This window comes from Magallana gigas, chromosome 6 (assembly GCF_963853765.1).
Source record: "Magallana gigas chromosome 6, xbMagGiga1.1, whole genome shotgun sequence".
NCBI classification, from domain to species: Eukaryota; Metazoa; Mollusca; class Bivalvia; order Ostreida; family Ostreidae; genus Magallana; species Magallana gigas.
In genome coordinates, this window is record NC_088858.1 from 1,244,505 (window position 1) to 1,259,716 (window position 15,212).

Here is a 15,212-nt window from a genome sequence, read left to right on the forward strand (position 1 = left end):
TCGTGTGTTTTTTATGATGCATGCGACACTATTATTAATCTGATCTTAGCTTTAACACTTTTTGTTATTTCATCACATCAACAAAATTTAAATTCGATTCTGATGATAATTGATATTGATGAAATGTTTACAATCCTAGTCAAACCTTGGACAGCTTTGGCTAAAGCCTGTTGTACAACCTTCAGCGAGTCCTCTCCCCATATTTCTTTCAGTGTTTCATGATGCTCTAACAACATATATCTATAATATTATATACCTACGCTTATAACCTATCACTTTCATAAAAGACATTTTTATCTTCAAACAATTACTCTATAATGCCCACATATCAATGTTTTATTATTCATTTGTTGTATGATATCAAAATGTCACCATTATAATTTCTTTAAAAATCAACAATGGTTTGTTCATATTATTTTTTTTCTGGTTCGTATTGTTAATCTTGTTTTTTATTAGATTACTGTAGGTTGTCTTGGAAACTACTGTTGACATAAAAAGTATACTAGATTTATTTATGCAAGACTTGAAACCCCATATAAGCTTGTTTTACCTTTTCAAGTTATGCATTGATCGTTAATTGTTTATTTTGGGGGTTTAACATACATTGTATTTCAACTGTTTTTCATTTTTAAAAGATATATACCAGATGATTGAATGTAAAGGTTACCTTCAAATTTCTTTTGACCACTTTCAGCCCTAAATTAAAAAAAACTTATTTATTCTTTTTTTCTGTTCGTTTGAATGCATACACATTAGATATATTGTGAAAAATAATAATCAGTATTTAAAACTATTTAGAAACATTTTTAACAAGAGCTTGGACGTTTGGTGGTTGTGTCAAACAGCAATATAAAGTAAGCCTGTCTATTTCATGGCTGGCCAGTCAGCCATGGCTCATCGAAATCAAGAAAATGTGTCTGGCTTGTGAGCTAAGACTACGCAATCGGTGCATATTTCGCATGAAATCAGCGTCATTTTTAATTTTTGACGCAAGAAATAAATTTAAATGAACTAAATACCTCTTTCCAAGAACAGCATCAAACAAGTGCGAAAAATCTACAAAATCGCCCTCCACTTGACCACTTTCCTCTTCATACTGCGTCTAAATTGACATGTCAAGTAATTGCGATAAGTAAACACATTTGATAACTGAAGGATTTTTTTTCCATATATTTTTTTTAAAGATACGTCATTAATATCAGAATTAGAGGGTACATTTTATATAACTTATAGGACCTCTATACCAATATATCTTGATTAATGTAACATTCTAGTTACAAGAGGGACACAATATATGGTTCATAAACAAACTCCCGGATAACATTAAATGCCAATTATTCGTACTTTTAGAGTTATGTAACCCCCGTTTAAATATTGTAATGCTTATTCATCAGCACGATTAAAATCACCTTTTATAAAATTACACTTAACAATCTTTACCGGTTAAAATGAAAGTGATCCGGGTATATAGTTTTACAGAACGGTTGAAAAACTTTTTAATTTTACATACTGAAAAAGGAGACAGAAGTTTCTACTACTATTTTATTGCTATCTCAAACAGGGATCTTGCACAATAGAGGCAAATAAGGTATTTGTACATATACGTTTTGGGGTATGTGTATCAGTAACACAGTGAATGTATGACTGAAATAAAGTTATTAAACCATTCTTTGCTTCAACATTCTAAGTAAACATTCTTTTAAAACAGTTTGTGATATCTCATGCGTATAAATGTAAGTTTCGTTATTCAGAAAACTTAGAAAACTAAACTACAATTTCAATATTCTTGAGTGTTTTCCTCGATGTGTTGCGTTAAATGATATAACTATTCATATTGCATTAAACGTTTATGATTAGTTCTAGCATGCCACTAAAACTGTTTAAGACAAACATATGTTATATAATCAAAACAAGCAAATAATATTTATAATACATACAATTGTAACTTTAATCTGTGGAATAAATAAATTTACACATAATATTAAAATTAAACAAAATGGTCTTTATTTCTATTGAAAAATTTGGTTAAAATTGATGCCAATTCATCACATTACATATATACATTTGACTAACTCAAATTTTTGCTCTCTTTTTAAAAATATATTCAAACTTCTGAATATTTAAGGCCAATTCTATTATTTTTAAAAAATCAAGCAATTCCAACGATGATCATGTTACATATCCAAAGTTCTGATGCGACTGTATATATTTGCATTGCAACAAAATGGGAAATTACTCATCAAGCAAAATAGAGACACCAATCCTAATCATTTTATATGTATCTTATATATACAATGAAATATATACAAATCAGAGACACCGATATGTAAATTAACGTGAACAAAAAACTCCTCTAGTTTCAAAATTTAACTTGAAAACCTTGTGTATTCACATCATGGTTAATTCAATAAAGAAAAAATATGATATTTTCCTATAATTGAATACATGTATTTCTATCGGTAAAGAAAGAAATTTTTCTAAAGAAATTTAACATATGCTTACTTCTTTTCCAACGTTTGAAGCTTGCCATTTGTTCCCGGTGTCTGATTCAAAGAAATCGTTGGCCGCATGGTTTGTAAAAAAAACCAACACAACAATTGCATATCAATTATTTCACATTATACAAATATATGCATAGTCTTTCATGTGGTCGATCTATATATTTACGGACTACACAGATAAACTCTTCGCTTGAGCAAAGTGCAAGTCAAATATATTTATGAAAAAACAAATAAATCCTTGGTATAGGTAACGATATAGAAAAAAACAAGTTTTTAGCAGACGATAACACAATACTCCATTCCTCTCGAATTTAATCCATAAATCTGAGGGAAATTGAGCATTGTGTTTTCGTCTTAGGACAACTAAAGAACATATTATCTAAAGATAAGTTTGTATGTTTCTATATGAATGTACATGTATATTCCATCGTTAATACCATGATTGGTATGACCATTATCAGAATAAACAGTATAACTTTTTATGACATTACCATTTGCATCTTGTTTTTCTTGAATACCAGGCGTTTCAGTGCCTTTATTCTCCCGATCTTCCTTTTTGTCTCTGAAATAAATTCATAAAAAAACTCCACTGCTTCTTAATTCTCTGAATTTTTTTTAAATATATTCATAAAAATTTCTCATTTTAATTTAGAAAAGTTCTCAACCTTTCAAAATTTGTCATGCCCAATTGGGTGGGACCACTCGTTGGAGAAAGGGAAGGGCATCCAGAATCCTAATATATATATATATATATATATATATATATATATATATATATATATATATATATATATATATATATATATATAAGTTCATTTTATAAAAAACAGTATCCGATTCTGACAAACGAAACTAAACATATTATTTACTATAAAAATAAATTCCAAAATGTGCACTTTATATCGTTAACTTATACCAGTAAAAAAAACTTTCCCAAAACTTATAAAATCCCAAAAATTACTTACCCTGTTACTACTGTCTCTCGGAACATTTAGACTTTCCAATTCCGGTGTTGAACGGATTTTTCTATCTAGTATTCTAGAAATATTTTCCAAAATTCTCTTTTCAATGCCTTCTGATTCTTCGGATATGACATTACGTAAACTGTTGACTAATTCATTTCTGAGGAAATCATTAATCTGTAGGATCTGGCGAGTAAACTCGTCTACCGTAATAACTCCAGATTGACCGCCTATCGAAGTTCTCTCGTATTCACAGATAGAAGGAGTCTCTGAATAATGTTGAGAAATTCTTCACATTTAGCGGATAAGATTTCGTTTACTAAATGGATTTTTTCATAAATAGATATTTACGCAAGATCGAAGTATTCTCTATATACTTTGATTATGACATCTCCCCCTAACAAATGACCATTCCAAATGTTTTTGTAACTCTATACAAATTTACATTTTACTATTTTAGAATAGAACCTTGTTTATGAATTCATAAAATGTTTCAAAATTACCTGCTGATTTTTCAGACACATGTGTCTTTTCAGTCTCTCTGTAAAAAACCCCAATGGTATGAGCAAAATTTAATGAGATTATTCTTTTTGTCAATGAACCAGTCATTTGTAATGAGTGCAAAGAGTATGTAACAACCTGTTGTAAACGATGGTGTCATTTTTGTTTGTGATACCCTTTTGTTCTGGGAGAGTCAAAGAAAATCTCACATTCCCAGATATCGGAGGATTTTTCTCTGTCAAAAGTAATTTGTCAAGGAAGATCTGAATTTTTGAGACTGCCTCTGGAGATCTGCCTCTCTGAAAGTCTTCTCTGTTCCTAAAGACCAATGCCAGTTGAATGCACCCGAGTGAAACGTTAGTTAGATAACCCCTGAATTCTTTCAGGAGAAAGGTCACAAGCTGCTGACACTTGTTACACTGGTTGGCCATCAAATCCTGAGGGATCGCTCTCTCAAGGTCAAGGAGGTTTTCTGTCAGCTGGACTTTGATTTTGGTCCTCAATTTCGCCTCCTCTAACTCAAGGCCTCTCCACCTCATTGTCACCAGAGAGGCGCCAATCTGTGACTCAACTGAAGAAAAACAAAGACTTGTAAAATTGAAAACTAGTCAATAGGCCAAAGAAATTAATACTGTGTTTCTCAGGCACAGCTGTATTAGATAGATAATATTAGTTTGGATTTATTACTCTAATGGGTTCACAGGTCCACTCCATTATCACAGCGAGTAAGTGCATAGAGAATCAACTCCCAAAATTTGTTTGCGGCGTTAAACATCCGAGAATGATGCCATTTTTGCCATTATAAATCTTTAAAAGAAATCCGTATCATTCTTGTCAATTTTTCTGGGTTAAAAAAGATGACGTGAATGAAAAATTCTTTTCCCTTATATCAATTTAAAATGTACTACTTTGACAGGTAAGTTTTTTTCACTTAATTTGTTAAAATTGATGGAAGTGGTAACTGGAACAAACCATGAGAGAAAAGTGGTTCTGACCTTCTAAGCTGCCCTGGGCTTTGAGTCTCTCCATTGTTTGGTTGTTGACATGCATCTCAACAATCACACAACACTGGCCTATCTGAATGTACTTCCCTTGCTCATGGAGAAAGAAGTGAAGATTTGTGTCCCCTGATGATGAACCCCCTGTCACACTAACAAGGGAAGGGAGGGAACTCTTGTCTGTGGGGAGGAGGCTGTCTGTGGTTGGATTTTGAGCCTCTGAAATGTAAAAGGTAGAGAAGGAAATTAATTCTCAAAATCAAAGTGGAAATATCAGGCTGGAATAATTGGATTTTATACTCTACAATATAACCATAACTATTTACATTTGTACCACCACCATTACATAGTTTACTGTGATAACATAGAATATAATATAAAATTATATTTAGGCCCTTTAATAGATCTGCAGTAAATTTGGATTAAAAAGTAGTTTGTACACTTGTTTCAGATACCTTTTGGTGATAAAAAAAAACACCTCAGATAGCTCTTGAAGCTTTTTAAAAATAAAACCATTGATTTTCTTAGATTGATGTAATTCTCAAAGAGTATTCATTTTGCATTAATATGGATTTTCAAGATTGTGATTTCAAAGCTTCTGCAAACAAGAGGCCCAGGGCCATATCCCTCAACTGAGCAACAAAAGTCATGAATGGCTGAATGCTTTTCCAAAAGATTTTAAAAGATTTTTCTCTTTATATTTCTATGTATAAATTTGAGATCCACCTATCCCGGGAATCATGAACAAACTAAAATCTACACTACCTGCTAGATACTCCCATACAAGTTTCAGCTTTTCTGGCTGATGGGTTTTAAAGAAGAAGATTTTTAAAGATTTTCTTTATATTTTAGTATGTAAAACTTCACCCCCTCATTGTGGCCCCATCATACCTCCGGGGATTATGATTTGAACAAACTAAAATAGACACAACCTATGGATGCTTCCATACAAGTTCCAGCTTTTCTTGCCAATTGGTTTTAAAGAGGTAGATTTTTGAAGATTGTCTTTATATTACTATGTAAAACTTCATTCACTATTGTGGTCCCACTCTACCTTGGGGGATCATGATTTGAACAAACTTTAATCTACACTACCTAAGGATGCTTAAATACAAGTCTTCTTTTCTAGCCAATTGGTTAAAAAGAAGATTTTCAAAGATTTTCTCTAGATATTACTATGTAAAACTTCACCCCCTTTGTAGCCCCACCCTACCTCTGGGAACCATGATTGAACAAATTTGAATCTACACTACCTGAGGATGCTTACACACGTTTGAGCATTTCAGGCCAAATGGTTTTTGTGAGAAGATTTATGAAAAATACGTAAACATATTAACAAATCTAAATGATCCCCCCTTTGAAAAGGTCGTGGTGCTTCATTTGAACCAACTTGACCACTGTGAACCAGTGTTGTTTTTTGAAAAAGTTGTTTGAAATCAACCGAGTAGTCTAGAGAAGGTTTACGACAACAACAACGACAGACAAGTTCACTTGAGCCATTGGCTCAGGTGAGCTATAAACTAAATAAATTGAAAATAGTTCATTCTTTTCTCCATTTAATATTTAGATCTATTTTGCTCAACAGGTGTTCAAATATTATAAAACGTAAAGATTTGATTTACTTTGGCATATGTACCAAAAGCAGAAACCTTCAAATAATTGAGAATTTTGATACAGTAATTCAAGCACTAAAATTCCATTAAAATCTGGTAAGCTTAAACTCATCACTGATTCCTGAGTCAACAAACAAGAGGCCCATGGGCCACAACGCTCACCTGAACAATGATTGCAGATTGCCAGTGGGCCATGAAATTCACAAAATAAACTCCTTTTACCCATAAAAATAGTTGCTCATGCTAAATGATGAAATTGATGAAGTGCTTTTGGTGAAGAAGGTAAAAATGTTTAAAAGTTTACAACAGATGGACAAAAATAGATAACAATAGGTGATCCAAGTGACTAAGGTGACCTAAGAATGGGGTTATTTAATTACCAATTTAAAATCAAAGTACAGAAGTACTAACGGAAAGTTGGCTTTATTGATCATTAATTTACTTTTAAATGTAATTTTGCATGGCAAGTGGTTTCTTAGCTGTATTTGAATAATTACGCACTTTTTATTGTAATATGAATTATGAGGCTTTATCTACAAGATTTCTGAGCTATTGTAGACATAAACCCACCAGAAATGATGTCGTGAAAAAAATAAATGCCATCAAATTTTACGATGTACATGTATTAGTAATCGAAATATTTTTGAAAAATTGTATACAAACAATATTTAACTATGGAGTAGGAATACATACGACTAAAAAAGTAAAATATTTGTTCCATTTAAAATCAGGGTATTTTCAATGTAATTATACATTGAACATGCTTCTGATTGCATAAGTACAGATATATCAATTATTTTTAAGTTTTGCCAGTGATCACGATTTGTGCTTCAGTCCAAATACTGTTCCACTTTTGGTTTGGCAGGTTAACTGCATAGAAGTTGATTAAAATTAACTACCAAAACTTTAGAAATACAGAATAAATTTGGCATTGAGACAGATATAGATGTCGATATGATATTTTCTTTATATATAAAACTTCCTCTGCTTATGCACTTATTAGGCCATAGAAGTTTGCCTAAACTGTAAAAGCTGACATAAATAAAAATGCAAATAAGTTGTAACTGTCAGTTTTAAAAAAAAAAAAGACAGTTTAGTCAGAATTTTGAATACAGGCACATAGTATCAGGGAGGAATTGCCTTCCTCCCCCCTAACTTTCTGTTGCAGGGTTGTCTCCAAAACCCAGGAGGTGGGGAATTCCCCCACCTATAATGCCTCAATTACATGACTATTTTCCCATTTCAAACACAATGTAGCTATCAGCAAGACCCCCAGACCCCCTTCTACTTTTTCATTTCCTCCTTCTACTTCAATTTTTAGAGACAACCTTGTGTTGTATCAAAGATTTCTTTAATTTACAATTAAAAAAGTGAATTATCAAGGAGTTAGTCTACTTTTTTTTTAGATCAATTGAAAAATTGAGGAAGTAAAAATAGAAAATGAACAAAGACATTTAAGTTATAGGTGTACTACGCTACCCTTGAAAAATACAAGATCTTATTGAAAGCCATGAATCATATATACATGTATTTGAAAGAAAAATAAAGCAGTAAATAGTAAATAACCATCAATTTAATAAGGAAAAAACCCACAAAAAATATGCACATTGCATAAAAACAGTTTTTCTAGTCTAAATAAAGACAAACAAAACCAACAACAACAAAAAATTAAAATATATTGCTCTTTGTTGCAACAAATAAGATAAAAAAGCATGCACAAAAATGTTTCATACATTTCAGCAGTGCAGTAGTGTTAAACTTAAAAATCAAAATGGGTCATGTTAATTTCGAGGCTTAAAGAGATCATTTAAAAAAATTAAATAATTCTGCAATTTTTTTTTATTATATCAGCATGTTTGTGTATTGTATGAATAATATGGTTGATCATTAATTGAATATGCATCTTGCATGTAATATAAAAAGGTATATTTTACATTTGTAGAAATGTAAATAAATAAAAATGAAATAGGAAATGTTACCTGCCATATAAAAAATAAAAGAACAACAGATGTAATGTGTGATAAGGAACAAAAAAAATGAACACTTAATTATGAGTTATGAAACATAAAAATAATTGCCGTACATATAAGGGGAAAAAAAGAAATTTAAAAACAATTTCACATGAATAATACCAAAATGGACAGTTCTAGTAATATTATGAAAACAAATAAAGCAATTTGAGTTACAGATTCTATATTAATAGTTTGATGTCCAACAGTTTTGCTGTCCTGCGTAAATGATAAATTGAGTGAATTTGACAACAAATATGAAGTTGTTGGATAGATAAGGAACAACAAAGTTATGTCATAATTTAACATGAACAATACTAAAATCCAGTTTAAGCAATAGTATGCAAAACAAAGTTCTGTTGTCCCGTTCGAATAACATCTTGAACAAATTTTAGAGCATGTATGAAGATGTTGAACAAATATGGACAACAAAGTAAAGTTAAAAGTAACATGATTAATATCAAAATGCAAAAGTTCTAGCTAAACTGTGCAAAACAAAATGAGCATTTTGATTCACGTGTTTGGAACGAAAAGTTTGATGTCTAACACAGTTTTGTTGTCTTGCGAGAAAGAGATTTTAAACGAATTTGACAGCAAATATTCTTCAAGTACCTCACTGTCATCTGAATCTAGATTGTTTGTCGTTGCTAATGTTAACAAGACTGAAGAAAAAATAGTGAGTTTGTATTTTTCATATCCAGACGAGAAACACAAGGTTCCGCTGATGGACCTGTGCAGTGACTCTTTGGTCATTTTTAGTTTGCAAGACTGGCATCTGACAAACTTTTGATTACTGAAATCAACTTTTGATTTACAATTGTCGCACAGGTAACTAAGTGTAAGTCCTGCTTGGGTGATTTTGCCTTCCTTTTGTGATTACATCAGAGTCTATCGCTGGCGCACAGTTGATGATGTCAGGAATCTGTGAAATGGTCGTCTGTTTTGTAGAGGTAATTGATTTTGCATTTTGGAAGAGTCTTGTGGATAAGTGAAGGATCTTGTAGCTTTTGTCAACTTCCAATTTGGATACCAAATCTTCCCAAATGGTGAGCTTCATTGCAGCGGTAGAATCAGCAACTGTAATTTCTTGGCGTTTTATGGGCGATTCCCTCACTACTTGTACCGTTTGTTGAGACACTGACAAGACTCTGACTTCTACAGCAACCTAAGGAAACAAACGCAGATGACATAACATTCTAAAGAAAAAAATCTTTTAACATTCTGAGAATGACACAAGTCTAGTATTTTAACTTGGTATAAAAAGTTTGTCTACCAAATATTTTGACTTGTACACAGTGTGTGTGTGTTTCGAGGGTTGTCAATTTCAACTCTTGTTTTCCTAAACAGGCACTATTTATTTATTTATAGTATGTAACAATTCGTTTTGTTATACTTACATGTTAAATACTGAAATTTGATTGGTTTAGACGCAGTTAATAATCCGTTCTATTACCCTCAGCGTTAGCAACACACTTGGCAACAGGTAACACAATGAATTGTTACATGTGCGTAAATATTGCGCGTACGATTTGCAGTAGAATTCACATCCTTTGTATATAAAACCGGTAAAAATTTCTCTAAAATGAAGACATTCAGTATAATAAAATAAATAGTGCCTGTTTGGGAGGATAACAGTTGAAATTGACTCCCCTCAAAAACCAGTGTCAAACTCCGCTTCGCATCGGTTGACAACGGTTTTCTCGGGGAGTCAATTTCAACTGTTACCCTCCCAAACAGGCCCTATTTATATACTGTTACCCTTCGCCAAGTGTGTTGCTGGGGGTAACGGAACATATTATCAACTACATTTAAATTAATTAAATATCAGAATTTAACATTGAAGTATAATAATATATAACATATTATCAAACAAATTCTATTGCATATAATGATTTTTGCTCTACACTAAAAAACTTTTAAGATTTTAATATGGATTTGATATATGTCGTTTAATAGAGATCATAATGTTTTGGCAAATAAAAAATAAACCAGTGTGCACATTTTGTTTACTATTATTTCTAAAAATATGTTTTGTTTACAATTAAGGCAGAACATGAATAAATGCAAACATTTAGGGGACAAATCCATACAATTCCAATTCGCATGATACATTTGGTTTGTTTTTGTTTCTTTGTATTTGGGCATTTGCCATAATGAAATTATTTTTAACTATTCTAAATATTTTTAATTTTAATAATTTTGCTGGTGTACATGTAAATAGGCAAAAATTATTTTGTATGAAATATTATTTGATACTGTAGTAGATAAAAAAAAATGGACCATGCAGTTTTAAACATTACAAATTTAAGGTAACATATATGATTTTCAAACATGCTTCTTTCAACTATAATTATGCATGGATGTAGAAGGGGGTAGGGGGTCCAAACCTGTACTACAATGGGTGTTTCACACCACTCTTGAGAAGTAAATTATGAAGAGGCTAGTGTTCTTTAAGCAATTTTAAGCAATAATTTATCTAAATCTGTTATAAATATCACATATTCTACACATGTATGGGTTTTTCCACTTAAAATAATTAATTAACTCAAACATGAATCTAAGGTGTACTTGCTTTGCATGCCTGTTAAATAAATTTCATGAATATTCTAAAAAATATCGATAAGAAATATATTCATCACCTGCATCTATAGTTAAGGTAGGTCGCGGGTTTGCTTTCGTCATCAAATTCTGTACACAATTTAGACAACTCGAATGGGTGTTTTTGGCGCATTTGTTTATGACATCATAAAGGAGACATCTCAAGGTGTCCCGCTTTACATTTTTAACGTCAAATGCTCTTAGTTATAATAAAGTAATTTGATTTAGGTCTATAGTGTAAATACTAAAGTAGTAATTCATACCAAGTCTTAGTTTTCATATAAGAATCGTAAGTTGGAAATGCAGATTGGAAGCATATATACATCATGACAAATTTTCAGGGTATGTTTTTTCGTGAGATTTTTTATGGGGTAAACCCGCGACCCACCTTTAGAATAAGCATAATTATAACAGCGAAGTTTTATAATTGTCGAGATATCTTTCTGCTGGAATGATTACATAAATCACTTGTGTTCAAGTAGACGGTTGAAGATAACCAATGATAAAAGATTGTTTTTTAAATATTCAAACTTTGTATAATTCCAATAATGGACAACAAACCAATGATCAAATATGAATACTAATTAAAATGCATACCCTCATATAACTTTAATTTTGTGTTCTAGTCATGAATCTCAGCTCTGACATCGCAATTTTTATATAATTAATTTTCTCCAAATTTAACAAAAATGCATTTATTTTCTTAAAACTGCTTAAGAGATACATAATTCAAATAGGTGCCGAAACATTTTGAAATTGGTGCCTAGACAGCTTGGGTCCTAAACATCTTGGGTCCTAAACGTCTTTGTTGGGGCCTAAAAGTCTATAATTCAACCCTCGGAACCCCCCTCCTTTCCCCCTGAAAATAAAACTGAATCCGCGCGTGATAACTATGATAAATACAAGCACTTTTTAATTTTTTTTATAAAATACTAGCTAATATGGGGGCGATTATCTTCGTTTTATCCGATAAATACCTTGTTGTGTTCCGGGGTGGCTTGGACTTCTGCAAGGGTTTTGACTTTTTCACCCGTCTTGTCATCGTCGTCTGGAGATTTTTTGTAGTTAAAGTCCAGAGTTCTACACACTTCTATCTTGGCTTTGTAGTTTAACAAAACTTCAGATTTTGAAGAGTCAATCCTGCTCGGTACTAGTTGTACATCCGACAATTTAAGGGGGGTTTGTGCTCGACTAGCATCCGTAAGTACTGAGTGTTTTGAAACATCGAAACAGGCGATTCTGTTAAACTCATTTCTTTTGGTTTGAACGACTGCATTGAAGTACCGAGAATTCGTCCTACTCGTGCGAATGGGAGAAACGTTTTGGACGAAACCCGATACAGTTGTTTTATCCTCTTCTAGCTTCAACTTTTTCGATGCTGACATCTTGAGTTCGTTCGCTGAATTGTGGCGGGAAAAAAAAAACGCTATCTACCCGCCAATTACATATATGTTAAGTCGGACTTAAAAATGTCGGATTATATCATGTTATTTTACACCTTTATTAATTAATCCAACCATTGCGTTAAAGAAGTAGAAATTAATAGTTCGATTTTGTAACAATGTAAATTTGTGTAGTAGTAAAATGCCTTGATCAAATTTTACGAGATCTATAACTGCCAATCTTTTGTTTTGCTCAGAAGTCTTGCCTACCCATTTTACCATATGCTGAACCCGAAGCTATTAAACTGATTGAAACACGCCTTTCCTTTATTATAATTTTCGTAATAACTCAGATTTGAATCAGAATTAGCACTTAATCTTTGCAATTTATATTTTCCTTCCCATAAGGATAATTTATGCTAAACTACGTTGAATTGAACTAATTAGTTCTTGAGAAGAAGATTTTTAAAAATGCACCCCCCTTTTTCTACAGTTTCAAGGTTTTCTCCGCTTTGAATACAGATCGGACTTTTATTTCTGCAATTTATATTCGCCCTCCCATAAGGATGCTTTGTGCCAAATTTGGTTGAAATTGGATAAACGGTTTTAGAGAAGACATTCAAAATGTAAAAAGTTTACAGACGGACGGACAGACGGACGGACAGACGGACGGACGGAAAAACGGACAGACGGACGACGGACAAAATGTGATCAGAATAGCTCACTTTAGCTTTCAGCTCAGGTGAGCTAAAAACCCAACAATGTAATGTCCTTAAATGTTATAAAAAATCTTAAAACAAAATTTATTAGAAATCAGTAATACAAAACTTGATCTGTATTCAACAAACCCCCCCCCCCCCCCCCACCAAATCAATATTTACCAAAAAAGCAGCAAGGGTAACAAACTACACCCATTCACAACACAAGGTAAACCAATACACAACACAAGGTAATCCCATTCACAACAGAAGAAAGAACCCATTCACAACACAAGCTAAACCCATTCACAACACAAGGTAAACCATTCAAAACACAAGGTAAAACCATTTACAACACAAGGTAAACCCATTCACAACACAAGGTAAAACAATTCACAACACAAGGTGAACCCATTCACAAAAACCAAATGCAAAAGTTGAGATTAGTTATGTAACTGTACTTAAAACTATAGATGTGAATCATCAGAAGTTTGTACCTTCAGGAGATCGTAAGTTGACGAGAACTGCAGCTTGGTCAGCCACAGTGACGTTGGCACCAGAGGACTCTACGTTGACACTGCTGTACAAAGGCTGCCTACTAAAGTCCTCTGATACTGAAAACACAAAGAGAGAAGTCAAGAAGGGTTCTTAGGATTTAAACCCAGGGCCCCTGGCACAATGTGCCATTTAGAACCACTTAGAAATAATACACTGCATGATTGACAGTTACACAACTGTTCATTAGGTGACACACATAATACACCATCTGATATTAAAGAGCAATGATACACTGCATGATTGACAATTACACAACTGTTCATAAGTTGACACACAAAGAACACCATCTGATATTAAAGAGGGCTGGAGGGCCGTGACCATTTTTAGACTATACTAATCTCCTCTACAAAAAGAGCTTTGATATAAGGATTGAAAAAATAAGTTTAATAATTACAAATGTTTCTGTATTGAATAATATATACAGATGGATCTGGGGGTTAATTTGTTGACCGTCCAGCCTCCATAAGTTGACAATAAAACTGACTTGTGACTTCCGGTAGCAGCATTCCCTGTGGCTGGTCTATGGTCACTGTATCTCTTCCTGACACCAGAGAGCCCCATTTTGCCTTAATGTTCACTGTGCTAGTATTAAAATGATTTACCTATACTTGTACATTGGGACATTTACACAATGCATGGTTTTAATTTTACCAAGTTCGTGGTTAACCATTTTTTCATGCAATTAAACTTGACTTGAATGCTCTTTATATTTTTTTTAAAGTTTTTTGTCCAATTAAAGCATATTTTCCTATATCGTTAAATTAACAACCTCGCAATTGGCATTTGTAACAAATCATAAAATTTAAGTATCATAGAGTTTTAAAATGTAACTTGTAGTTATAGACGTTTTAAAAATATTTTATCATTACCTGATTCTCAATGATCACTAACCTTTTCTCATTGTCCATTTTAAAGTAATTTTCATAAAATCAGGTGATGGTTAGATAGGGGTACCTGTCAAAGATTAATTTTAACAATAGTACTATGATAGAAAGTGTAATTAGAGTTAGTGTGGATCAATTACGCTAAAGTGGTTTACTGAGTAATTAGTATATATATAAAGTAATTCAGTGTAGATTAGACAATTTAATCAGTGAGACGGTCAGACTGGTTCGTATACCGGCGCCAGATAGCTCAGTTGGTAGAGCACCTGACTAAAGATTTATGGGGTATCGATACAAATCCCGGTCTGATTCGTCATTATTTTCTAATCCCATTCCATTTGGTGCCGTGACCAATCCATAGAACTGACAGTTTAACTCCTCCCATGGGAAAAGACTTGGGTGTTCTTTGAGGTCGAAGATCATTTAGAGAGGTAGAAATGTGTCGACAAGTCCTCATACCGGCGCCAGATACTAAGTATCTCGTTAGGTAGGGCACCTGACTAGAAGT

General features: G+C 32.6%; 1 protein-coding gene across 1 annotated transcript in view; it reads right to left on the reverse strand.

The window, feature by feature from the left end:
* LOC105343821 (uncharacterized) overlaps positions 1–15,212 on the reverse strand; it is a 38,802-nt gene that overhangs the window by 17,133 nt on the left and 6,457 nt on the right. Inside the window, exons 2-14 of the mRNA XM_066086989.1 lie at positions 14,712–14,774; positions 14,305–14,402; positions 13,760–13,876; positions 4,960–5,181; positions 4,103–4,535; positions 3,967–4,004; positions 3,467–3,732; positions 3,167–3,234; positions 2,993–3,063; positions 2,503–2,543; positions 1,020–1,102; positions 668–696; positions 146–226 (exon numbers count right to left, since the gene is read on the reverse strand). Of these exons, the coding sequence (XP_065943061.1) occupies positions 146–226; positions 668–696; positions 1,020–1,102; positions 2,503–2,543; positions 2,993–3,063; positions 3,167–3,234; positions 3,467–3,732; positions 3,967–4,004; positions 4,103–4,535; positions 4,960–5,181; positions 13,760–13,876; positions 14,305–14,402; positions 14,712–14,728 (1,564 nt within the window). The 5' untranslated portion in view covers positions 14,729–14,774. The remainder of the gene's footprint in view (positions 1–145; positions 227–667; positions 697–1,019; positions 1,103–2,502; positions 2,544–2,992; positions 3,064–3,166; positions 3,235–3,466; positions 3,733–3,966; positions 4,005–4,102; positions 4,536–4,959; positions 5,182–13,759; positions 13,877–14,304; positions 14,403–14,711; positions 14,775–15,212) is intronic.